Source organism: Protomyctophum bolini (genome assembly GCF_963924005.1).
Source record: "Protomyctophum bolini genome assembly, chromosome: 16".
In the NCBI taxonomy this organism is placed as follows: Eukaryota; Metazoa; Chordata; class Actinopteri; order Myctophiformes; family Myctophidae; genus Protomyctophum; species Protomyctophum bolini.
This window is the reverse complement of record NC_137877.1, coordinates 39,575,137-39,600,729: the sequence shown is the minus strand read 5'-3', so window position 1 is coordinate 39,600,729 and position 25,593 is coordinate 39,575,137. Positions and strand designations below refer to the sequence as shown.

Sequence of the window (25,593 nt, the reverse complement as noted above, 5' to 3'; positions counted from 1 at the left end):
AACATGCAGTTGCTAAGCAAGCATAATATTCTCTCGGTTACACACACACAGACACACACACACAGACACAGACACACACACGCAGACACACACACGCAGACACACGTTCGCTCACCTTTCTCAAACCTCAGCCTCCCAAAAGGAGGCCTGCGAGCCCCAGCCCTCATCGCTCACTGTGTCTCTCTGTCTCTCTGTCTCTCTGTCTCTCCCTGTCTGTCTCTCTCTGTCTGTCTCTCTGTCTCTCTGTCTCTCTCTCTCTGTCTCTCCCTGTCTGTCTCTCTCTGTCTCTGTCTGTCTCTCTGTCTCTCTGTCTCTCTCTCTCTGTCTCTCCCTGTCTGTCTCTCTCTGTCTCTGTCTGTCTCTCTCTCTCTGTCTGTCTCTCTGTCTGTGTCTCTCTGTCTCTGTCTGTCTCTCTGTCTCTGTCTGTCTCTCTCTCTCTCCCCAGATGCTGAACTGCTGCATCGAGCGGAAGCGAGCGCGGGACGAGGCGCGCAAGGCGGCCGACGGAGGCAAGGAGAGAGAGGAGCGCAAGGTGTCCGGCGAGAACGGCCGCACCGCCGCCGCGTCCGACGCCGCCAACCACGAGGCGTCTCCCGGCGGGAAGAAGTCGTGGGAGTCGTGGAGCGACAGCGAGGACGGCGAGGACGAGTTCTTCGAGTGCCTGAGCGACCAGGAGGACGCGAAGGACACGCCGCCCACAACAGACGGCGGGAAGGCCGCCAGACCCGAGGGCCGGCTCCACCCCCACGGCAAGATCACCCTGATGAACTCCACGGAGCCGCTCTTCATCCCCGTCACGCAGGTCAGACACACACACACACACACACGCACGCACACACACACACACACACACGCACGCACACGCACACGCACACGCACACACACACACACGCACATGCACACACACACAACTAGTCACTGTTGCTTTCAGCAGCGAGTAAGCATAGAGCACCGAAGTCCTGACGTCAGTGACTCTCTCGTCCCCTCGATTCCCCTGGTTCTGCCTGGTTCTTCACGGATGTAATTTCTCCATGAAGAATAACATCTTAACCCATTCTGACCTGAGATCAGATTCATACGAGGTTTCCACTGGACACACACTGGTCTGATTAACCCATTCTGACCTGAGATCAGATTCTTAAAAATGTCAGTCGTTCTTCGATTTTTCAAAAACAGCAGACCTACAAGCTCGTAGCGCGCCACTCGGTGGCGCGCTATGAGCTTGTAGATCTGCTATTTTTAAATAGCTAAAGCATAACATGATGCTAACACAGAAATGGGTTCCCGTTCAGAATGGGTTAAAATCGTTTACTATAAGCATTGTGGTCCAAAAATAAACAAGCTGTCTCTGCTGTTATTGTCAGGGAGGTGTGTTTCTGTATCGTTTGTCAGTCACTCATTTATAATGAATCTGTTTCTATAGCGAAAAGGTAACTATAAACTCAGTCGATTCTTCATATCCATATGAGTGAAGCGGGCCTGGATGATTAGTTTATTTTTCAAACACAGTTCTTATATCGGTCTAGAATCGTGTCTAAAATCCCCCCTATGGGGGATTATTACAATACAAATTAAAAAGTACATGAGCCCCGTGGATATTGACGTCAGACTTCGGTTGCTCTATAGAAGTGTGCGTCTGACAATCAGATGTATACACACGTACAGTACGTACAGTGTATGACTGGATGTTTACACCCTCCCACTTGTCAGATGTAGGGATTAGCGGTGAGAGGATGTGACTGTGTTACTACAATTCCCATAATTCTTTGGTGCACTGCTCCTCATTGTGGATAGGGGGAGAGCTGTCTTACTGAGACAACATGTAGTCCAGGAAGGAAGTGAGCCCAGTGTCCATGACATCAGAGACAACAGGCTCACTGCTACAATCTAAAATATCTAAAACCACATATTACACACATAAATACCCCCAGGAAAGTGTTCTAAAGCTTTTAATTAAACGTCATTAACATATATTTTTTTGCAAAAAGGGTGAAGTGTCCCTTTAATGCCATGCATCCGATCAGATCTATATCAACATTGAGTTCTAGTTTATACCTTATCAATATTGAATCTGGATTACTTAAGAGCTATACATACGCACAGTCTAGTTCAACATTCAGTGTACAAGTTTGAGCAATACAGAATAAGCAGAATTGACAGATTGATTATTATTTAGCTTGAATCAGCAGACATACTGTATTTTCCCCAAGGATTTAAGCCTATGCCAGAGTCTTGAGCCTATGTCAGACTTGAGATCAAAAGGCTAGGGTGGAGGAGGCAGCAGTGCCTGCCTGTGGTCAAGAAGCAGCTGTAGCAGTGAAGTGTTGTTTTTGGCAGCATTTTTTTTATTTTAGTCATAGGTCACATTCTCACCTAATACTTCAGTAGACTCATACGTATGGGGGGAGATTTTGGGATTCTTGCATATTTAATTTGCTGAGGTTTGCCTTCACACTGTCATCCGTAGCAATTGGAAACGCAGCAGCTGTTCCATTCATGAACCTAGCCTACAACACAGTGAAATCTATGGTGATAAAATTATACTCATAAGATAACGTGCATGTGTCGTGCCGTCTGGGACTGGACCCCCTCTCTCTCTCGCTCTCTCACTATACGCACGCAGCCACACACTGTTCTTTTGGGCATGGAGGCACAGCGCTGAGCGCACTGATATAACAGACAGCAGCGCAAAATGTTTACACGTTGATTGAGATGAAAGTTCCAGTCCCCACTAGTCCCCACACAGTGACAGCACTCCATGTTTACGGCACGCACAGACAGACAGAATATTCTGTAGGCTATAATACTATTACACTGCACAGTGCACTGCAGTGTTTATGTGTTTTCTTAAGCAATTGATTAATGTACTCGTCCTCATTTCGATCAGGGCTTCAGTCTTCCTCATTCGACCACGTCTATCCACGGTATAACGGGACATCATTGCGCTGCGTAAAATATGCCTTCTCCGTCTCCAACTGTGTTCAGCTCCTCACCCGCCCACATTGTTTGCTTCATTTCCTTTATTTACTGCGGATTGCATTCACACCTGCACCGAATCGTAATCGAGTGCGATTGGAAGCGAAGCGAAGCGAAGCGAAGCGAAGCGAAACCCCCGTTTTTGCTCGGAGTATAATGCGGTTCTTTTGATACGCATTACGATTCGAATGAGCCTTCACACCTGCCAAACGAAGTGCACTTTCTGAAAATGCGCAGCAGAATTCGTTTTAATCGCAGCAAAGCTCTCTGGTGTGAATGTGACCATAGTCTCTTGACTAAATATCATAAGATTTTAGTCGACTAAATATACAGTTGATTTAGTCGACTAAAATGTATTTTGGTGGGCCTTGATGCCGTCATAATGACTGATTTTACACTTGCTGAAAATAGCCGATCTACAAGCTGTCTACAAGCTGTGATCTATACGATAATTTTTAGTTGTTTTTAGATTAAATCGGCATTGGTTCAATTAATCAATCAGACCAATTAATCAATCAGACCAATTAATTAATCAGACCGATTAATCGGTCTGTCTTTACAGATAAACACGCCCAACATAACAGCTTGAACAGACCTACAAGCTCACAATATTAAATAGAAAGGTATTATAGTTCAATCTGACTTGCCTAAGCCTGCAGTGCAGATACCCCGTTACATGTATTTTTCAGAATGGACAAAATTACCATAGTTATTCCAACACAGAATGAGATCATATCGACATCGGTAATATCGCTTATCGGCCATAACAGCAATTAATTATATCGGATATCAATATCGGCCAAAATGTCTCATCGGCACATCCCTAGTCAGAACTATACTCATTTAGCATAATGAGACTAAAATAATAACTATGTTGGATCCATTTGCATAACACAGGACAGGCTATTCTTTTCTCCATTTCCTTAACGGTTCTGGACATACGAGGTCTCGGCCGGACATTGATGATATATATAACCCATTCTGAACGGGAACCCATTTTGGTGTTGGCATCATGTTATGCTTTAGATATTGAAAAATAGCAGATCTACAAGCTCATAGTGTGCCACCGAGTGGCGCGCTACGAGCTTGTAGGTCTGCTATTTTTTTGAAAAATCGAAGAACGACTGACATTTTTAGAATCTGATCTCAGGTCAGAATGGGTTAATCAGACCAGTGTGTGTCCAGTGGAAACCTCGTATGATTCTGATCTCAGGTCAGAATGGGATAATAATAACACGGCAGTGACCGAATGGTCCTCATTCCCTCTGAATGAAACAGGGCAGCGCACGGCCTTGGGCTTTCATATTAAACTAGGTTTAGATAAAAGAGCCGTGTTATGAAAGGATGTCAAAGTCACACACGGAGAAGAAGTGAGACGCAAAACCGAGGATGTATAAAAATAAAAACCCAACCAATTCCATTTCAACTCTCTCTGCTCTGTAGTATACGACTCACGACTCTCACGCCATTATTACCACCGCTATTACAGTCTTATATAACCCTGACTCCAAGGAGTGCTCTGGCCTCGTTGTGTACTGCATGCGTTTCCTCTTTTCTTTCCACTTAAAGGTTTATTATTAGTATAACGTAGTATGTACGTAAATTCTCCATCCTTTGTGTATAGGACAGAAATCTACACTATAATAGCCGAATATATAGCCGAAAAACGACACTATGGGAACTATTATATATATATATATAGACAAAAAAGGGACTCCTGCACATCCAAAAAGACACGTAGGAGGTGCAAGTCTAGTTAGCAGGCATTACTTACTTACTTACTTACTTACAGCAGGCATAGACATCAAAAAAGAGAAAAACCTTCCAAGGAAGGGACTGGCACTCTCCAGGGAACAGAGACGGACAACTTACTGCATCAACTTATTTAGCTAATAAATAAGTTGACGCAGTAAGTTGTCCGTCTCTGTTCCCTGTATATGTATATATATATATATATATATATATATATATATATATAGATATGTATGCGCACAAAAATAAATTCACCCACTTTTTCTGAAACTGTGATGTGACAATAAAGCTGAACAATGCTATCTTCCCCCCAACACCCCCTCTGCCCAACCCCTGCAGCTTTTAATCTTAAAACTAAAATAAAAAAATCTTTACTAAAATAAATACATAGAAAATATCTCCATCTATGACGAGATAGAGATAAGCGAGAAAGAGAGAGAGAGAGAGAGAGAGAGAGAGAGAGAGAGTGTTGCTAGTATAAATAGGAGACGCGTGGGTGGTGAAAAACACTTCCATCAGCGGTGTAGACTAATTAAACTGGGGCGAGGTGAGACCGCCGTGCAGAGACGTCCACCTTGTTGTGAATTCATCTAGAACTCCTCCTGGCTGCCTCCAACCACCAACCACCCTCCATCCCTCTGTCTCTGTCCTCCTGGCTGCCTCCAACCACCAACCACCCTCCATCCCTCTGTCTCTGTCCTCCTGGCTGCCTCCAACCACCAACCACCCTCCATCCCTCTGTCTCTGTCCTCCTGGCTGCCTCCAACCACCCTCCATCCCTCTGTCTCTGTCCTCCTGGCTGCCTCCAACCACCCCACCAACCACCCCTCCATCCCTCTGTCCACCCAATAAATGGTAAATGGTGCATTTATATAGCGCCTTTATCCAAGGCGCTTTACATAGATTGTGCATTACATTCACCCGTTCACACACGCATTCATACACCGATTGTGGCGGAAGCCATGCAAGGTATACCAACCAGCACATCGGGAGCAATTTGGGGTTCAGTGTCTGTTCAGTGTTCAGCAACAAGGACACTTCAACATGTAGACAGGAGGAGCTGGGATTCGAACCGCCGACCCATGGATCATTGGACGACCTGCTCTACCTCCTGAGCCACCCACCAACCCACCCCTCCATCCCTCTGTCTCTGGCCGTCTACTGCAGTGTTGATTTCATCGACTAAAACTATGACGAAAAATGTCCGTCGGCTACCTTTTTCACAAAATAAATGAAATAAACTATGACAAATATACTGACAATTTCGTCAACAAATAAAAACTAGACCCTAGAATGTTAGGGAGGGACTGCAGGTGGAGACGAGATCCAGTAGAACTAAGACAAGGCATTAATGTACGTTTGGTCGCGTTTTTATTTTACAGATCCGGCCGGGCAGAGAGAGATAATATATTTATGTGGGGGCCACAGAGACGGTAGAGAGAGAGACAGAGACAGAGAGAGAGAGAGAGAGGGGAGTGTGTCAAGGAGAGGAGGACATACAGTAGGACATAACATACAGTAGAGCAAAGATGGAGAGGATGCAGAGAGGGACACGGAGCAGAGCAGACGGAAAAGAGACGTTGTTTTTGCTAAAGGGAAAAGGATGAGAGCCGTCTTAAAGAATACCAAACAATCCCTGGGTGATATATACAAATAGTTGGAGGCTCTGAGTGCGTGCATAAATGTGCCCGTTTGCAGTTTTCCGCGTGTGTGTGTGTATAAATCTATGCATGTGCGGTGTGCGCACGCACGCACGCACAACCAGTCCCATGAGAAACCGTCTGGCCGGCAGCAGAAATGCTGACGGTGGTTTCTTTCACACTCACATCTATCTCCTGCCCTCCCTTTCTCCCTTTTCTCTCCTTCTCTCTCCTCCATCTAATGCTCCGTTCTGCTCTCTTAACTCGCCGCTGCGTCCACACCTCCTCACTGGCACACATTTGCGATGGAAGACCGCGTGCGTTCGTTCGTGCGTGCGTGCATGCGTACTAGTGTGTGTGCGGTGTGCGCTCGTGTTTGTATTGCTCTATGTGTGAAGGCCAAAAGTCCCCACAAGTATAGTAGAAGTTGAGAAATGGGACACTGTTAGGACACTTTTCTTGGGTCTTCAAAAGAAAAAGTCCAGCCCCTCCCCTCTCCTCTCCCACTGTTAATTATGGAGAAGGGTCAGTGCATTTTGTGTTTTTTTGTCCTCCATTCATTCATTAGCCCCTCCCCTCCATTAGCCCCGGACCATTCAGTGCTCTCTATAATTGATGAGGAGGAAGAACAGTCACAAATCTCTCCAGGCTCGCTCCCAGCGAACACGCCTATAGCCTCTCTACTACCACTACTACTACTACCACTACTACTGGCTTATAATCAGCAAATCCGCATTTCTTTTTGGGCGGAGCATTTTTCACACCTCAAACCCTATATGGGGCCGTGAGTCCCTGGCACATATGTTGGGCAATTTTCATAATTAGGATAACAAGCTGGGATACCATTGACATGCCTATATAAGGCACATCTTTCTAAATTCCATAATGCTTTAAGTGGCTAAAAACGGCCATAGCCTTCATCACAAATGGCCAAATTTAGCTGGCTTGCAATGGATTCAGAATCATGAAACTATACAAGCTCATGAAACTACAAGCTCATAGCGCTGCGAGCTTGTAGATGATCTGCTATTTTCTTTTAATCGTGAAAACGTGGCACAAATCTTTTGAATATTCTTTCAGAGCAAGGGGGGGGGGGGGGTGGTGGTCCTGAAACAACATATTTTGAGATGGGGGTCGGCGGGCAACACAATATAATTTCTGGGGGTCCTTGACAAGAAATAGTTTGAGAACCACTGACATTAGAAACACAGGGTTTTTCAGAAAACCGTCAGGATTTAGAAAGAAGACCATTTAGTAGAATCTAGTGTCTAAATGTGGTTAAGAACACCCGACGGAGACGGTTATATCCAGCGTTGTTGTGAGCGGTGTCCGTTTCACGGGGGCAGCGTTACACGGCCCTGCGCACCCACTCCGCCTCAGGCCAATTAGGGGCATTATGCACCAGTGATTTATCGTTAGCGTACGACCGTACGTGTCGTCGTAAATTGGAAGAAGACTACGCATTATGACAAGGTGGTCTGGGGATCACGTCGTATAGCCGGTTAACAATTCAATTTAAACGGTGCAGCATATGACGTGTCTCTTGGTGTGGAACAGGTGGAGTCTTCTAGTCATTTTTACAAGTCGAATAGTTACCTAGCAGTAGTTTCAGTTTTTGAAATAAATATTTGTACATTTAAAAACTGTGTACATTGGTGACTATAACCATAATCTACCTGATCTTGAGGCCTACAAAATCGTGGGAAAAAAATATATATATTATTTTTTCTTATCAACTAGTCAACTAGTACCAACATGGTTTACTAGTGGATTTACTAGTGGATAAACCAGTGTTTAACAGATGTAAACATGCAAATAAAGGAACGTTAGACTGTGAGCGTGAACTTGAGCATAAACAAACAAACAGAATGTTGCAGCTCTAACAAACTACACATGCATTTCCTCTCAATTCACATCTGAATACAAATAAAGATGTGTGTGTGTGTGTGTGTGTGTGTGTGTGTGTGTGTGTGTGTGTGTGTGTGTGTGTTTGTTTGTGTGTGTGCACGCCTCTGTGTGTGTGTGCGTAGGAGCCTGCTCCCATGACCGAGGACCTCCTGGAGGAACAGTCTGAGGTTCTGGCTAAGCTGGGCACCTCAGCGGAGGGTGCTCACCTCCGCGCCCGCATGCAGAGCGCCTGTCTGCTGTCTGACATGGAGTCCTTTAAGGTGAGACACACACACACACACACACACACACTTAACCCATTCTGACCTGAGATCAGATTCATACGAGGTTTCCACTGGACACACACTGGTCTGATTAACCCACTCTGACCTGAGATCAGATTCTAAAGATGTCAGTCGTTCTTCGATTTTTCAAAAATAGCAGACCTACAAGCTCGTAGCGCGCCACTCGGTGGCGCGCTATGAGCTTGTAGATCTGCTATTTTTCAATAGCTAAAGCATAACATGATGCCAACACCAAAATGGGTTCCCGTTCAGAATGGGTTAACCCATTTTGACCTGGGAACGATTCTACAAATGTGACCAGATTTGACTGAGATTTTCCCCCCAAAATTTTCCCAAACATACTAGAGTATGTCTGAAATAATTGTCAGAGCTGAAATCGACATGTAAATATGAAATAAATGCTTAAACATGTAGCTATAGGTGTAATGTTAGAGACCACAGAAGACATGTAAATATGAAATAAATGCTTAGACATGTAGCTATAGGTGTAATGTTAGAGACCACAGAAGTGAACCTTTCAAGCCTGTTTTCTCAACTCGCTGTTTTCTGCAAGACATTACTCTATAAGCCATATCTCCAAAACTGGTGGGTCAAACTGAACAACCAACATGTCAATTTGAAGCTATGATTCCCTGCTTTCATATGACATGAAAAAAAACGAAAGTTTAAAAAAAATCCAATGGCAGTCCCTCAGTCAAATTTTGTCACAAATGTCTTCTAAATACTGACCGTTTTCTGATAAAACCTAGTCTGGCTCTAATGAATATGCAAATATCAAATTATAGACGACAACCGGCGGAACCCATATAAATGGGAAAAAGTTGTGTTGTTTCCCCCTATGTGTTTCCTCCCAGGTGCTTCTGTGTTTATTCCTACTAACAACAACACTTCATGTTCAGGGCAGTGGTGCTGACGTACGGTACGGTATGCTGCTGCATATGAAGACATACAGTACATACACCCCCACACCTCAATCTCTTGAGTTCTGACATTGAGACGGATGCATAATATAACTTAGAAATTGTCTTATACACACATACAGTACATGGAATAAAGTGGACTGCCACTCAGCTTTAATGTGGATACGTGTCATTCTAGGCACTGACACACACACACACACACACACACACACACACACACACACACAGAGACACACTTTGAGGTACACTTGCACATTTCAAAAGTGCGCAGAAGTGCGTCATTATTATAGACTGTGATAGACAGACGCACACACACACACACACACACACTCATAAACACCCACTCACTTAACCCATTCTGAACGGGAACCCATTTTGGTGTTCAGCATCATGTCATGCTTTAGCTATTGAAAAATAGCAGATCTACAAGCTCATAGCGCGCCACCGAGTGGCGCGCTACGAGCTTGTAGGTCTGCTATTTTTTGAAAAATCGAAGAACGACTGACATTTTTTAGAATCTGATCTCAGGTCAGAATGGGGTTAATCAGACCAGTGTGTGTCCAGTTGGAAACCTCGTATGAATCTGATCTCAGGTCAGTGTAGGTTTTTGGAAAAATCGAAGAACGACTGACATAGAAACATAGCTTTTTCAGAAAACTGTCAGGATGTATTAGACATTTTGTAGAATCTGATCTCAGGTCAAAATCGGTTATTCTGCATTTGAGCCATGGATTAAGGGTTAAGTGTAGGTCGTCGGCATGCCCCATTGCACTCCCTGATGGACAGGATGCAGACATCACCTCTCAGACCCCCGGCATGGAGGAGGTGGTGCACCAGGCTGCCTGGTGGTGGTGACGTGCACTGCGACTCGAGGCCCCATTAGTGCGGTGGTGGTGAGGGGCTCTCAGTCATCGTGTCACACTACTAGAGGGTCCTTGGATTAGATTGCGTCCACCTCGTCGTCGTCCCCCCCCCCCCCCCCCCCACGGCGCCCCGGCGCATGAGGCCACCACATGCAGTCACAGCAATCGCATTAACAATGAACCTGCCCGGCCGGCGCGCCCGGGAGAAATTATGACGTATGCGCCTAGTGTAGAGTAGAGTGTGTGTGTGTGTGTGTGTGTGTGTGTGGGGGGGGTGGGCGAAAAGGTCAGGCGGAGATGCAATTAAAGTTTGTCCGCCGCAGCTCCTCGCCGTCTCCTCCTCCTTCATCGAAGTACCTTGACTTCACATGCTGCTTTTTGTTTATTTTTTCTTTCTTTCTTTTCTTGGTGACAACAGACAGGGTATAGAGCTCTGTTCTTGGTGACAACAGACAGGCTATAGAGCTCTTGTATTGCAGTGGTTGTCAACCAGTGGTCTCGTCAAATGGTGGTCCATCCATGGCTCAAATGCAGAATAACCCATTTTCACCTGAGATCAGATTCTAAAAATGTCTTCTACATCCTGACAGTTGTTGAAAAAGCTATGTTTCTTTGTCAGAGATCTACAAGCTCATAGCGCACCACTGGTTGATCAAGGGAGTGTGTGTGTGCAAAGTTTGGCATCGACCGGGTTAACGGTGCCGGAGATTAGCTGCCTTCGGCCTGGTGGAGACAATAAAACATACTCTCTCCCCATGCCTTCGGCCTGGTGGAGACAATAAAACATACTCTCTCCCTATGCCTTCGGCCTGGTGGAGACAATAAGACATACTCTCTCCCCATGCCTTCGGCCTGGTGGAGACAATAAAACATACTCTCTCCCCATGCCTTCATGGTGGAGACAATAAAACATACTCTCTCCCCCATGCCTTCGGCCTGGTGGAGACAATAAAACATACTCTCTCCCCCATGCCTTCGGCCTGGTAGAGACAATAAAACATACTCTCTCCCCCATGCCTTCGGCCTGGTGGAGACAATAAAACATACTCTCTCCCCATGCCTTCATGGTGGAGACAATAAAACATACTCTCTCCCCCATGCTTTCGGCCTGGTGGAGACAATAAAACATACTCTCTCCCCCATGCCTTCGGCCTGGTGGAGACAATAAAACATACTCTCTCCCCCATGCCTTCGGCCTAGTGGAGACAATAAAACATACTCTCTCCCCCATGCCTTCGGCCTGGGGGAGACAATAAAACATGCTCTCTCCCCATGCCTTCGGCCTGGTGGAGACAATAAAACATACTCTCTCCCCATGCCTTCAGCCTGGTGGAGACAATGAAACATGCCTTCGGCCAGGTGGAGACAATAAAACATACTCTCTCCCCATGCCTTCGGCCTGGTGGAGACAATAAAACATACTCTCTCCCCATGCCTTCGGCCTGGTGGAGACAATAAAACATACTCTCTCTCCCCATGCCTTCGGCCTGGTGGAGACAATAAAACATACTCTCTCCCCCGTGCCTTCGGCCTGGTGGAGACAATAAAACATACTCTCTCCCCATGCCTTCGGCCTGGTGGAGACAATATAACACACTCTCTCCCCCAGGCCTTCGGCCTTGTGGAGACAATAAAACATACTCTCTCCCCCATGCCTTCGGCCTGGTGGAGACAATAAAACATACTCTCTCCCCATGCCTTCGGCCTGGTGGAGACAATAAAACATACTCTCTCCCCCATGCCTTCAGCCTGGTGGAGACAATAAAACATACTCTCTCCCCCATGCCTTCGGCCTGGTGGAGACAATAAAACATACTCTCTCCCCCATGCCTTCGGCCTGGTGGAGACAATAAAACATACTCTCTCCCCATGCCTTCGGCCTGGTGGAGACAATAAGACATACTCTGTCCCCCATGCCTTCGGCCTGGTGGAGACAATAAAACATACTCTCTCCCCCAATCCTTCGGCCTGGTGGAGACAATAAAACATACTCTCTCTCCCCATGCCTTCGGCCTGGTGGAGACAATAAAACATACTCTCTCCCCCATGCCTTCGGCCTGGTGGAGACAATAATGGCCGTCGATAAGAAAACGGTTGAAAACCACTGCCATATTGGCATTGGGATGCCACATAAATCTCACGGTGGTGTTTGGATCAGTGGGGTCCGGTTAATCATTTTAACTGTGTTATCTTTTTTTTTTTACGTTGGCTTGTCAAAGATGGCAGATCTACAAGCTTCTCTAACCGTCTAAAAAGCTAAAAGGGGCGTTTCTTAAACAGTCAAAAGTTGTCTGGCATTATAACAAAAATAACAAGCAGCGTGACCTCTGGATGTGTCCACTGGGAGCTTATTGATTATCATAAGAATCCTGTTCCCTTGTTAAAAACCAGGCCATTCTTTCTCTATACCGGCTTTTTTCTGCTGAGTGGAATTCTTATCAGCAGAGATTTAAGTTGAGGGCACAGTTAGTGTGGGCTATTCTGGAGGGAGTTAGAATCCACCAGAGTTGACAAATGGCATCCACCTGAAATGTTCAGAGGGGGGGGGGGGAGGGGGGTGTGGAGGCGGGCACGTACAACTTGTGTTGTCGCATTACAGTGCCCTGCTTTATTTTTTTAACCCATTATGGGCGGGAACCCCTTTTTGTGTTTTTGAAGCATGTTAAAAAAAGTAGCAGATCTACAAGCTTGTATAGGTCTGATATTTTAGAAAAATCGTGAAAATGTTGGTGCAGATCTTTGAATATTATATTATTTCAGAGCCAACGTTTTTAACTCAAATCTTTTGCTTCTCTTCCCTGGAACAACATATTTTCAGATGGGGGTCGGTGGCCAATTTCTGGGGGTCCTTGACCTGAAATAGATTGAGCACCACTGACATGGAAACATGAGTTTTTTCTGAAAAAACAACCATGATTTAGACGACATTTTGTGGAATTGAACTCGGGGTCTAAATGGGTTAACTTGCCCCACTAAATGCTCTACTTTTGAGTATTTCCTTGCGTCTGCTTCTACTACTCACAAAGCAAACCGAGTTCAATAAGAAGGGGGTGAATTGGAAGAGTTTCAGACGAGACGGTCTAGTGTGAATACTGAATAGTCCTGTGTGTGTGTTCAGGTACACTGCGGTAAAAGGGGCCCCCCTTATACGCTGTGGTAAATGGCCTCTAAATTTAGCGCGCGGAACTGGGCCTGTATAATTGTGCTTAGCCAAGCATAATCTGGCATTTTGGCTTTAATTACCAGCTCCCTCCGGGCACAAAGCAGTCACAGGATGGCTATGATGAATGGCGTGATTTAGGAATATGACAGCCAGACGGAGCATTCTGCGTGATACACCAAAAGCCCCCCTTTTTTGGGTTTGCACCTTTACTGTATGTAGTACGCATCGCTGTCAGGAAGAAACCTCTATTTTCTCCTTATTTTTGACTTTTTGTGGGGTGTTTTTTTGGTGTTTGTTTTAACCCATTCTGGGCGGGAGCCTCTTTTGGTGTTTTAAGCATTGTGTTATACTATTGAAAAATATCAGATCTACAAGCTCGTAGCACGGCACTCGGGACAGTTTTTGGTTTAGACTATAGTTTAGGTTTAGGTTTATTTATTTAGCACGTAGTACAAAAAAATAGAAAAAAGAACAAAAATACAATGCAAGGAAGGGAAGAAGCCAGCTGGCTTATTTGGAATCCTTTCCTGTAGGAAGAGGTCATTGATTTAAACAGATTCAAAGTTCATAAAGAACAGTACAAAAGTCTACAAGTTGGCAAAGGGGGGGCAGCTGTGCAATAAAGAAATAAAAACACAGACTGCACAAAAAACAGAAATAAACACTACAACAAACAAACACACAAAAGAAAATATATAAAGGTATGTAAAACGTGTAATCTACAGAGAGGAAGAAATAAGAATAAGCTATTTTAGAAAAATCGTTAAAAATGCGCCTCAAATTTTTTGAATATAATATTTCATTACAGAATGAACATTTTAACTCAAATCTTTGCTTCTTTCTCAACGTCGGCTCTAAATGAGTTAACTCAACGCCACAGCGTCCGTATCAGATCTGCGCCGAAACGTTACTGTAGATCTGCTGCTTTTACTACTTTTGAATCTGAATTTGAATCCTGAAAAGTATAGCCGTTTTGAACATTATATGAGGTTTCCACCGGACTGAGACGTATAGAGCGTGGCGCCCAACACGCACGCACGCACGCACTGCAGACAGACAGACACACACACACACACACACACACACACACACACACACATACACGTCCTCCTGAAAGGGGGACATGAGCAGCATCGGCGTACAGAAGCCCCCCCCCCCCCCCCCCACCCACCCACCCCCTGGGGCTACAGAGAGAGAGAGAGAGAGCAGTCTCCACAACGCTAGGTTTTTAGACCCTGTCATCAATCGCTCCCAGCCAGCCAACTGTCTCTCTGTCCCCCCTCCACCCCCCCCCCCCCCTCCCCAAACTCCACTCATTAATTATCCCACGGGAGAGTGAGGAAAAGTTCCAGAAATACTCTCTCTCTCTCTCTCTCTCTCACACACGCACACACACACACACACACACACGCACGCGCGAGCGCGCACGCACACACACACACACACACACACACACACACACACACACACACACGGAGAGAGAGAGTGAGCGAGCAGCATGTAAAGGTCAAACACTAGTAAAAGTTCTACTGGATGGATGTGTCAGGTGGGCTCATTTCCAGTCCCCCCCCTCCCCTCTCTCCCCCCCCTCCCCCAGTGATGCTCTTCTTGATGGTGACACCATCGTGGGGGGGGAGGGGGGGGGGGGGGGGGCAGATCAATGACGTCATCTTGTTCCTTATTATTTATACTTGAATGTATGTATAGCATTTACTGTATACGGGAAGCCCTGTTTTGGTGCTTTAACCCATTTATAGGCCTGACGTCGAAATTAAAAAAAAAAAATCTTCTAAATCCTGACAGTTTTCTGAAATACCTCATGTTTCTAGGCCTACATCACTCAATATTTCATGTCGAGGACACCAAAAATGACATGTAATTTAATTGCCCGCCGACCCCCCCCCCCCCCCCATCTCAAAATATGTTGTTCCAGGGTCACCCCCAGACGCTAAAGATTTGACTTAAAATCGGTCTCTCTGATAGAATATTCCAAGGTTTTTGTTTCAAAAATAGCAGATCTACAAGCTCATAGCGCTGCACTCGGTGACGTGCTATGAGCTTGTAGATCTGCTATTTTCTCAATAGCTAAAGTATAACAATGCTTTAAAAAAAGTGTTGTATATAACCTGCCATTTTCTTCTTCTTTCTGAGACGTGGAGCATGGTGCCCAGCACGCATGCACACACACACACACGCACACACACACACACACACGCACGCATGCACACACACACGCACGCATGCGTGCATGCACGCAATGCAGACAGACACACACACACACACACCCCCCGGGGCTACACAGAGAGAAAGGGAGAACAACTCCCACAACATCAATCGCTCCCAGCCAGCCAACTGTCTTGTGTTTGTTGTCATGAATTGTCACGACAAAGAGTTGGCTTTGTCCGCGGCGTATAAAAGTCTTTAAATAAATACTTTCTGAAAAGTCTATGAGGAAAATGAACAGGGATTTATTTTCCTGGGTCTCTCGAGGGGGCGGGACTGCGAGGCTCTATAGAGGGTGTATATGCACATGCATAAAGTTAGTGGCAAAGTGAGTTTAGATAGATAGATAGATGGAATACTTTATTGGCAGTTTAAGAAAATTACAGAAAATGACATCATTTTTTTTTTTTTTTTTTTAATCCCACGATTTTGTAACCCATTTTTCACCCCTGTGTCAAAATGACATCATTTAAAAAAAAACGCCAAATGGACTTAGACACAAAAAAAAGCCTTCGCTTGTTTCCATTGTGGTCCACTTTGTAACATAAAAACTATACACATACAAATACTGTACAGACAAAACAACATTGGAACATATAATAAATAATCCTAATAATCCAGCTATATACACATAGGACAAGAGGTACCCTGGGAGAATCGTCCTGAGGAATGGGAGATGGGGCTATCCAGGGTCGGAAGCTATAACTATGACCAGTGAGTGTGTAGATGCGGGAGCCATGATTTCAGGTCTTTCCTTTAATATTCAGGTCTTTCCTAAATATTCAATTTAATGTCATGTAACGTATAACGTGGTTTAATGCAATCAGATGGGATTTTTCCGTTTGGATTTGGGATTTGGTAACACCTTCTATAGCCTCACAGCTAGAAGGGTTCGATTAACGTTGGTGTTCCCTCCACGCATCTATAATGTCCGGCAGGGGAAACTCCCCCCTGTCAGCTGAAAAGATTTTTTTTTTTTTTGTCTTAACATTTATTAACATTCTTTTATATATTATTTTTCTGCTATATGCTGTGCAGCACTTTGGTCAACATTTTTTTTTTTTTTTTTAATGTGCTTTATATAAATAAACTGGACTTGACCTTATACCAGGGTGTGTGACACCCTTATCGCCGAAGGGCGACTCTCAAGAGGTAGAGCAGGTCGTCCAATGATCCATGGGGTCGGCGGTTCGAATCCCGGCTCCTCCTCCTCCTCCTGTCTACATGTCGAAGTGTCCTTGAGCAAGAGACACTGCACCCCAAATTGCTCCCCAGATGTGCTGGTTGGTGCCTTGCATGCAGGTTTCTGCTGCGATCGGTGTATGAATGTGTGTGTGAATGTATAATGCTGCAATCTGGCTCTGTGATGTGATGTCCAAGTCTGGAGCCCAGCGCTGCTCCAGGCCTGGCTCTGAGTCCTGGCTCCGACGTGGAGCGATCGGCTGACCTACTGAATACTCCTCCTCGCATTAACCCATTCTGACCTGAGATCAGATTCATACGAGGTTTCCACTATGGACACACACTGGTCTGATGAACCCATTCTGACCTGAGATCAGATTCTAAAAATGTCAGTCGTTCTTCGATTTTTCAAAAATAGCAGACCTACAAGCTCGTAGCGTGCCACTCGGTTGCGCGCTATGAGCTTGTAGATCTGCTGTTTTTCAATAGCTAAAGCATAACATGATGCTATAACACCAAAATGGGTTCCCGTTCAGAATGGGTTAATCAGCGTCCTCATTTAGGTTTTAGCTCTCAGCGCGGTGATACATAACTCACAGAGATAGCAGTGTCTCATCGTGAAGCCCAAATTAATTCTTTAGTGAATTGAGGGGCTGCTGCGACTATCTATCATTTTCTCAGCGATTATGCTATTGATTACTTTTTCGGTTTAAATCGAATAAAATATATATTATATGGCTATGAAACTTATAGCCTGACCAGACCGACAGCGGTATAGTCAATGATGAGTGTGTTGCCAAGTCCACTTATTTTCCTCACAGTTTGCTTGGCTGGTTTTTGGGAGGTTGGTTAGCTTATTTCTGTCACGGCAGTTGGCAACACAGCTGGCAACCATGCTGACGAGTACTTCTCATTTGCTGATTGGCTGCCTTGTCTCCAGCAACAACCTGTCCTTTCAGTGTCCTAGAACATCCCATAGTCTGTGTGGTGGTGGTAGGTGTTTTTGTGTCCTAGAACATCCCATAGTCTGAAGAAACAACAACCTTAGTGTCCCTAGAACATCCCATAGTCTGAACGCCATGAAGAAAAGTCACAACATACCATAGTCTGAAGAAACAACAACATGTCCTTTTAGTGTCATAGAACATCCCATAGTCTGGGTGGTGGTAGGTGTTTTTGTGTCCTAGAACATCCCATAGTCTGAAGAAACAACAACCTGTCCTTTTAGTGTCCCATAGTCTGAACACCATGAAGAAAAGTCACAACATACCATAGTCTGCACGCCATGAAGAAACAACAACCTGTCCTTTTAGTGTCCTGTAGAACATCCCATAGTCTGAAAGAAAAGTCACACACCTCACGACATAATAATATTACCAGCCATGTGGGAAATTAGGGCTGCAACAACGAATCGATTAAGTCCTTCCATAAAGTTTCACGAATCGCACGTTTAGGACATCATGGTCATACAAACACTTACAGTCAAGATTTGATTTATGCATCCATGCATTCATTGAATCCCCCCCGTCCCCCTCTGTCCCCCCCTGCAGGCGGCCAACCCCGGCTGCGTCCTGGAGGACTTTGTGCGCTGGTACTCTCCGCGGGACTTCGTGGAGGAGGAGGTGGTGGTGGACGAGCAGACGGGCTCAGCGGTGGTTCGGGGAGAGCTGAGCGGCCGGATGAAGATCCCGGGGAACATGTGGGTGGAGGCCTGGGAGACGGCCCGGAGCGTCCCCGCGCGCCGCCAGAGGAGGCTGTTCGACGACACCAAGGAGGCCGAGAAGGTGAGGCGTTGTGGTGGGAGTTAGACCATTTTTTCGAGTCTATACTGAAAGAATATATATTCAAAGATGCGTGCCGCATTTTCACGATTTAAAAAAAAAATAGCAGACCTACAAGCTCATAGCGCGCCACTCGGTGGCGCGCTATGAGCTTGTAGATCTGCTATTTTTCAATAGCTAAAGAATAACATAATGCTTAGTTATAAAACACCAAAAGGGGTTCTCGCCCAGAATGGGTTAGACTAGTGGTTCTCTTAACACTTTGACCTCTGTTAACGAGTTTGCCCGAGTTAATTAATTGTAGAACTCTTTCCCTGCGGCCGCTCTACCCCTGAGTGACTGCAAATGAATTGATTCAGAAGCCCAAAAGTTGGTTCGGAAAAAGTGTGCATGTTCGATGTTAAACTGTGGCAAAAACCAAGCTAAAAATCACACCCATGTGAAGTGAGGTGGCGCTTTGTGTTGCCACAAATGTACGTCATATTTGGCTGACATTTGACCTAATTGTCAATGGCAATGACAAATGACAAAAGCTGTATATAGGAGGGGCTATAGCGCCCCTCAAAAAAAGAAAAGGAAGTATTTTTGACGATTTGAATCCCCTCCGTCTCCCTGTCCCCCCAGGCCGTGGGTTCCAGCCAGATCTGCTCGGCTTTCTGTGTATACACAATGCCATGTTTACAAAAAAATGCCTGCTCGCCGGGGAGTTGTGTGGATTCACTGGAGAGAACACTCATTAAGCCATTCTGACCTGAGATCAGATTCTAAAAAAATGTCTTCTACATCCTGACAGTTTTCCATTCTGACCTGAGATCAGATTCTAAAAATGTCTTCTACATCCTGACAGTTTTCCATTCTGACCTGAGATCAGATTCTAAAAAAATGTCTTCTACATCCTGACAGTGTTCTGAAAAAGCTATTTTTCTATGTCAGTCGTTCTTCGATTTAAAAAAAAATAGCAGACCTACAAGCTCCTATGAGCTTGTAGATCTGCTATTTTTCAATAGCTAAAGCATAACATAATTCTAACACCAAAAGGCGCTCCGTGCCCAAAATGGTTTAAGCGTTGGGTTGGAGACGGAGCGGTGCTTGGCTTACTGGGAGAACAGAACACCACATGGAGCACAGAATGTTGGCCCGGTATCGCAGGGTAGAATCACTCGGACCCTTTCTTCCACCGGTTGGTTCCCAATGGGAAACGTTTCAGTTCTTTTTAGTTCTTAGTCCATGAGCTCCAAAATTCGTGGGAAAAAAATATAGACTTATATTAAATTGTTTATAGGATCAATACACGTAAATTAATACATGATTGATAACCCTTCCACAGTAAGTATAGCTTTTTCATATTTTCTATTATTTTTGCATATTTCTCCTACATAATGCGTCTGTTTAAAACGTTTGCATATTTAAAAAGGTAAAACTTGTAATACAATAAATCATTGTCTTCGTATAAGTAATCAATTGAGGAAGTTTCATGGTGAAACAAAACGATTTTGACGTATAGGCTGGTGATCTTCATGCGCAATAACAGTGTGTTTGACAAAAGTGTAATATTTGTACAGTAAATGTGACAGTTGCGTGGATGCAATGTAGTGTAGTGATGTATTCTGGGAGCGTGCAGATTGTATTTTTGCATGGAGAGATGTGTGCTATAACAGTGTGGTTTGGTATGGAGAAGGAGCAACGGATAAACGGCCATGTGCTCGTGTGTACCCCCCGGTCTATTAGGGTAGAAGGATTTTTTTGGGATCCTTGACATGAAATATTGAGCACCACTGATACAGAAACATATACAGTATAAGACATTTTAATTTCGACGTCGGGCCTAAATAGTGTGAAAAAAAGTGTGAAAGTGTGAGTATTAAAGTTCTACATGCAGCATTACATGAACCTGCGTTCTCCTCCCTGCTATACTGGCAGGAATAAAGCGCTGATATGGCCCTGCGCCCAGGTGGTGCCACACAGCAATCTGTGCCCACTCGGCCCTCCCTGTCTCAGCCTATCGCAGTGCAGCGAGCCGCGTTAACTGGGTCAGAACACAAGGTGTCCCTGACAAGGGTCCCTGCACCCCCCCCCCACCCCTCGCTCCCCACTCGGAGAGCCACCCCCCATACCTCCCCTCTTGGTTGAGTTTAAACAGAGTTCAGGGGGACCTTGGGCCAGCCTTGAAAGTCTATACGTCCCACTAGTTCTACACCCACTCCCACCACCCACCACCCACTCCCACCACCACCCACCACCCACTCCCACCACCCACCACCCACTCCCACGTCCTTCAGCCGTCTGCCAGCCCGTGCCACTCTTTGGGGAAACTCCAGGTGCAAAGGATTTCGTTTGGAATTAATTTGCTTGGTTTAATTTCTCCCTCCATCCCTCCCTCCATCCCTCCACCCATCCACCCCTCCCTCCACCCTTCCCTCCCTCCCTCCCTCCACCCCTCCCTCCATCCCTCCATCCATCCACCCCTCCCTCCCTCCACCCCTCCCTCCTCCCTTCCCTGCTCCAGTAAAGTTGTCCTCGGAGATGACGGAGAGCTCATATATTCACGCCCCGCTCTCTGATTGCGAGTCAAGATCAAAGCCAGGAGGAGGTCAGCTGGCAACAGGAGTGTTTCCTTCTCCCCCGACGCGTCCAAACCTTGTGTGTTTTTCCTTCTCTCTGGAGGAGGAGATGGAGTGCCTGGAGGGTTCTGCTCCGTTATTAGGGGACGATGGAATCAGATCAGGCTCCCCCTCCAAAATCTCATCACCCACCCACCTTACCTCCCTCCCCCCAAAACCCGCCATCCATCCATCCACCGCCCCCCCCCCCCCCCCACTCCTCCTGCAATAACAAATGACCCTCCTCCACTCTTCTCCTCCGTATAAAAGAGGCTCCATTAAAACGAAAACCCCTTCCTTGGGCTATACAATTGTGTTTATGCAGTGTGGTGGGGGCCGCCCCCCCCCCCCCCCCCCCCCCCATAACTGGGAAAATGGGAGTGAATGAACCACTTACTCAAAAGAGCGATGCTTTTTTTTTGGGAAGTGTCAAGTACCTTGCTTGGGTTCATGACAGCTCCTGCGATCACGCAGTAATAGGTGTAAGAAAGGGAAGGAAGGGTGGGGGGGAGACAGACGGCACAACTGGTAGGAAATAAGGGAAAAGGCTCTACTGTATACGGTGGGGTTCCCTTCCTTTCTACCGGCCTGACACCCATAGGTACCTCTAGGTATTTAAAAGTACCTGGGTACCTATGGAAGTCACACCTCTGATGGGTGTGGTTTAGTCTTAAGGGGTGTGTTCTTTTCACCCACTGTGTAATATAATAAACAGACAGTAGGTGGCAGTAGGGCAGTAGGACAGAGGCCAGTGCAACTATACAGCTTTCAATATATGTTTTGGGTCTTAAATCTCTTCTGTTGTCTCCTCTCAGGTTCTGCACTACTTGGCCGTCCAAAAGCCAGCGGATCTGACCCGTCATCTCCTGCCCTGTATCCTCCATGCTGGGATCCTCAAAGTGAAGGAGGAGGGTGAGTTAAGGGAGACATCTTGTCTTTTTTGCATTGATGTTTTGATATTGTTTTATGTTTAACCCATTCTGAACAGGAACCCATTTTGGTGTTAGCATCGTGTTATGCTTTAGCTATTGAAAAATAGCAGATCTACAAGCTCATAGCGCGCCACCGAGTGGCGCGCTACGAGCTTGTAGGTCTGCTATTTTTGAAAAATCAAAGAACGACTGACATTTTTAGAATCTGATCTCAGGTCAGAATGGGTTAATCAGACCAGTGTGTGTCCAGTGGAAACCTCGTATGAATCTGATCTCAGGTCAGAATGGGTTAAGGGTAAAAAGGGTAGGCATTATTATAATCTATACGGCTTTAGCCTACACCTTTTTGTAGATGTACAAGCTTTCAGTGTGGCACAAAAGGAGCTTGTATATCTGCTGTTTTTGAGAACCGCTGTTCTAAGACTTTTCTGAAAACCTTATGTAGCTAAATTCTAAAACTGGGGCTATTTCTCATATACACAATACCTCTCATTTGCTGTGAATTTTTGGGAGGGGAATATTTGTAAAACATTTTTTTCCATGCTCTGCACACCCCCATTCCAATTCAATTCAAAGGGCTTTATTGGCATGAGAAAACATACGTTTACATTGCCAAAGCAGAAAGAACAATACAACAATACAGCAATACACTCAAAACAAAAAATGATGTACATTTGAAGGTCAGAATCTTCAATAGATCAAATTCTATGTATACCAAGGTCACTGGATGCAGGTATAGTGCAGGGAAGATACACAATGATTAGTATTTAGGGTGGTTTAAGTTCCATTTGATATCCTTCTCCTATCACAGCAACTCACAATTCCATGTAGCCTCGGTCCCAGGCTTACTTATCTGAGAAAAGAAAAGCCTGGTCACAACCTAAGGCAGAGGAGCTATCGGCGGTTGTATCCTCTGGAACAGCCGTCAAATGTATTTCCCCCGGATACGATATTTTCCCGACCCAATCACAACACTTGTTTCATTCGCGGAGAATGTAAACTGATTTGTAATAAAGCATCAACGATTTCACTTCCGCTAAAATCCCGCAACTTCCGCTGATTAGTCTTTTCAGCTTAGGTCTTGTCCAGGGTGCATTCCATGGCATATCTAGTAAAAAATCAATGTTAATTTAACTCTGAGAGTGTACAAATGGAACCAAATGGACTCAGAGTTCCAGACCCATAAGGGTCCATTTGGTTCCATTTGTACACTCTCAGAGTTCCAGACCCATAAGGGTCAATTTGGTTCCATTTGTACACTCTCAGAGTTACAGACGCATAAGGGTCCATTTGGTTCCATTTGTATACTCTCAGAGTTCCAGACCCATAAGGGTCCATTTGGTTCCATTTGTTTGTACACTCTCAGAGTTACAGACCCATAAGGGTCCATTTGGTTCCATTTGTTTGTACACTCTCAGAGTTACAGACCCATAAGGGTCCATTTGGTTCCATTTGTTTGTACACACTCGGAACCAAATGGACCCTTATGGGTCTGTAACTCTATTTGTTTGTACACTCTCAGAGTTCCAGACCCATAAGGGTAAATTTGGTTCCATTTGTACACTCTCAGAGTTACAGACCCATAAGGGTCCATTTGGTTCCATTTGTATACTCTCAGAGTTACAGACCCATAAGGGTCCATTTGGTTCCATTTGTTTGTACACTCTCAGAGTTCCAGACCCATAAGGGTCCATTTGGTTCCCAGCTATCCTTTAGCTGGGGGGACCCGCTGGAACTCCCTCAAGGACCCCTGGGGGTCCCCGGACCCCCTCTCTTTGGGAAGCACTGATTGTGAACTGTTTATCCCTCCTTGAGCCCAGCATGTATTTAGTATTACGCTGGCACTTGTTTTGCTTCCATTGAGCGAGCCTCCACGCTCCATCTGTCCCTCTGTCCCTCCCACCGGGCGGCAGGGATCTCCACCGCCTAACTGGAGAGCAGAAATGAGCAAAACACAGACTTTTATTTCATTTGCATTGTATAATTCATAGGAAAAGAGCATTATTCCCTTCTCTTTTCCTATTTCATTTTTTAACCCAGCACCTCCTGTGCGTATTTTACTATAGTTATTGACTCCACCATGGCTCGTAGCACTTGCCCTAGCCTAGCCCCTTAGATAGCACTTTATATAGACTTAGATAGTATTTTAGACAGACTTATAGCTTGTTATACGTAGACAGCACTAGAATTGCATTTTATGTATAGTCATAGCACTTAGTATAGTATGTATAGTTTACATACTCCACTGTTGCGTTCTTAGTTTATACATGATTCATGATAACTACTTTTTGTGATGTATGCCATTTTTTTGTTATTGCTTAATGTAAATCGCTCTGGATTAAGAGCGTCTGCTAAATGCCTAAATTGTATAATTCATCAAATGTTAAGTTATGACAAACATGACTTACTGCTGTATATACATTATTGTTGGTGCTTATTGTTTCACTGCTGGCTCTGCATCTGTCAAATATTGTCAAAAATATGACAAATATTGTTGAACTGGAGTTGTTTGAACCTGGGCTGTCAACCAGGGTGTCAACTGTTTGTCGCCATTATGGGCTGATGGGAGGTGTAGACATACCCATTTTGGCTAATCTATACTTCTGTAAATAAATACAAAAAAAAGTTATCGAGTACAATTGATACTAATGATGCTATTTCTCCCACTGTTCTTGTTCTGGACTACTACTTATTTATCTCCATGCGTCTGTGATTGGTTTTCCAGTGGCCGGGGAGGACATCGAGTCTGTGAAGAAGGCCATCCAGCAGGCCACCTCTCACGCCAGCAAGCTGCTACGGCACCCGAGTCCAGACTTCAAGAAGCTGGAGGTGAGTGAAGGAGGACTGAACCACACTGGCATTACTGTATAGGCTTCAAGTGGTTTGTTTCCCACGCAGCCGACTCTGTCCTGCCGCTGTGTGCACTATGCGGTTAAGAATGGACGGCAAACGTGTCAATTCCTCTTTTAATGATACAATTTACAATTTACAATTTACAATTTAGGCATTTAGCAGACGCTCTTAATCCAGAGCGACTTACATTAAGCAAGAACAAAAAGCATGGGGAATACATCACATAAAACATTTATCATGAAACATGCGTAAGCTAAGAAAGTAACAGTGGAATATCTATAATGAAATAAGCTATACATCTATACTACTATGATATACATTATGTACTATGACGTGCTATGACTACATACAATGCACTTATGCTGTTTACCTAACATGCTATAAGTCTGTATCAAATGCTATCTAAGTCTACAGAATTGCTATCTAAGGGGGTGGGGTAAGTGCTATGGGCCATGATGGAGTCTGAAAAGGTGGGTTTTCAAACTACGGCGGAAGATTGGGAGTGATGCTGCAGTT

At 45.1% G+C, this 25,593-nt stretch overlaps 1 protein-coding gene across 1 annotated transcript in view; it reads left to right on the top strand.

The window, feature by feature from the left end:
• rab3gap1 (RAB3 GTPase activating protein subunit 1) overlaps positions 1-25,593 on the top strand; it is a 76,052-nt gene that overhangs the window by 33,391 nt on the left and 17,068 nt on the right. The window contains 5 exon segments of the mRNA XM_080785485.1: positions 446-802; positions 8,399-8,536; positions 18,462-18,695; positions 22,108-22,204; positions 24,950-25,053. Of these exon segments, the coding sequence (XP_080641611.1) occupies positions 446-802; positions 8,399-8,536; positions 18,462-18,695; positions 22,108-22,204; positions 24,950-25,053 (930 nt within the window).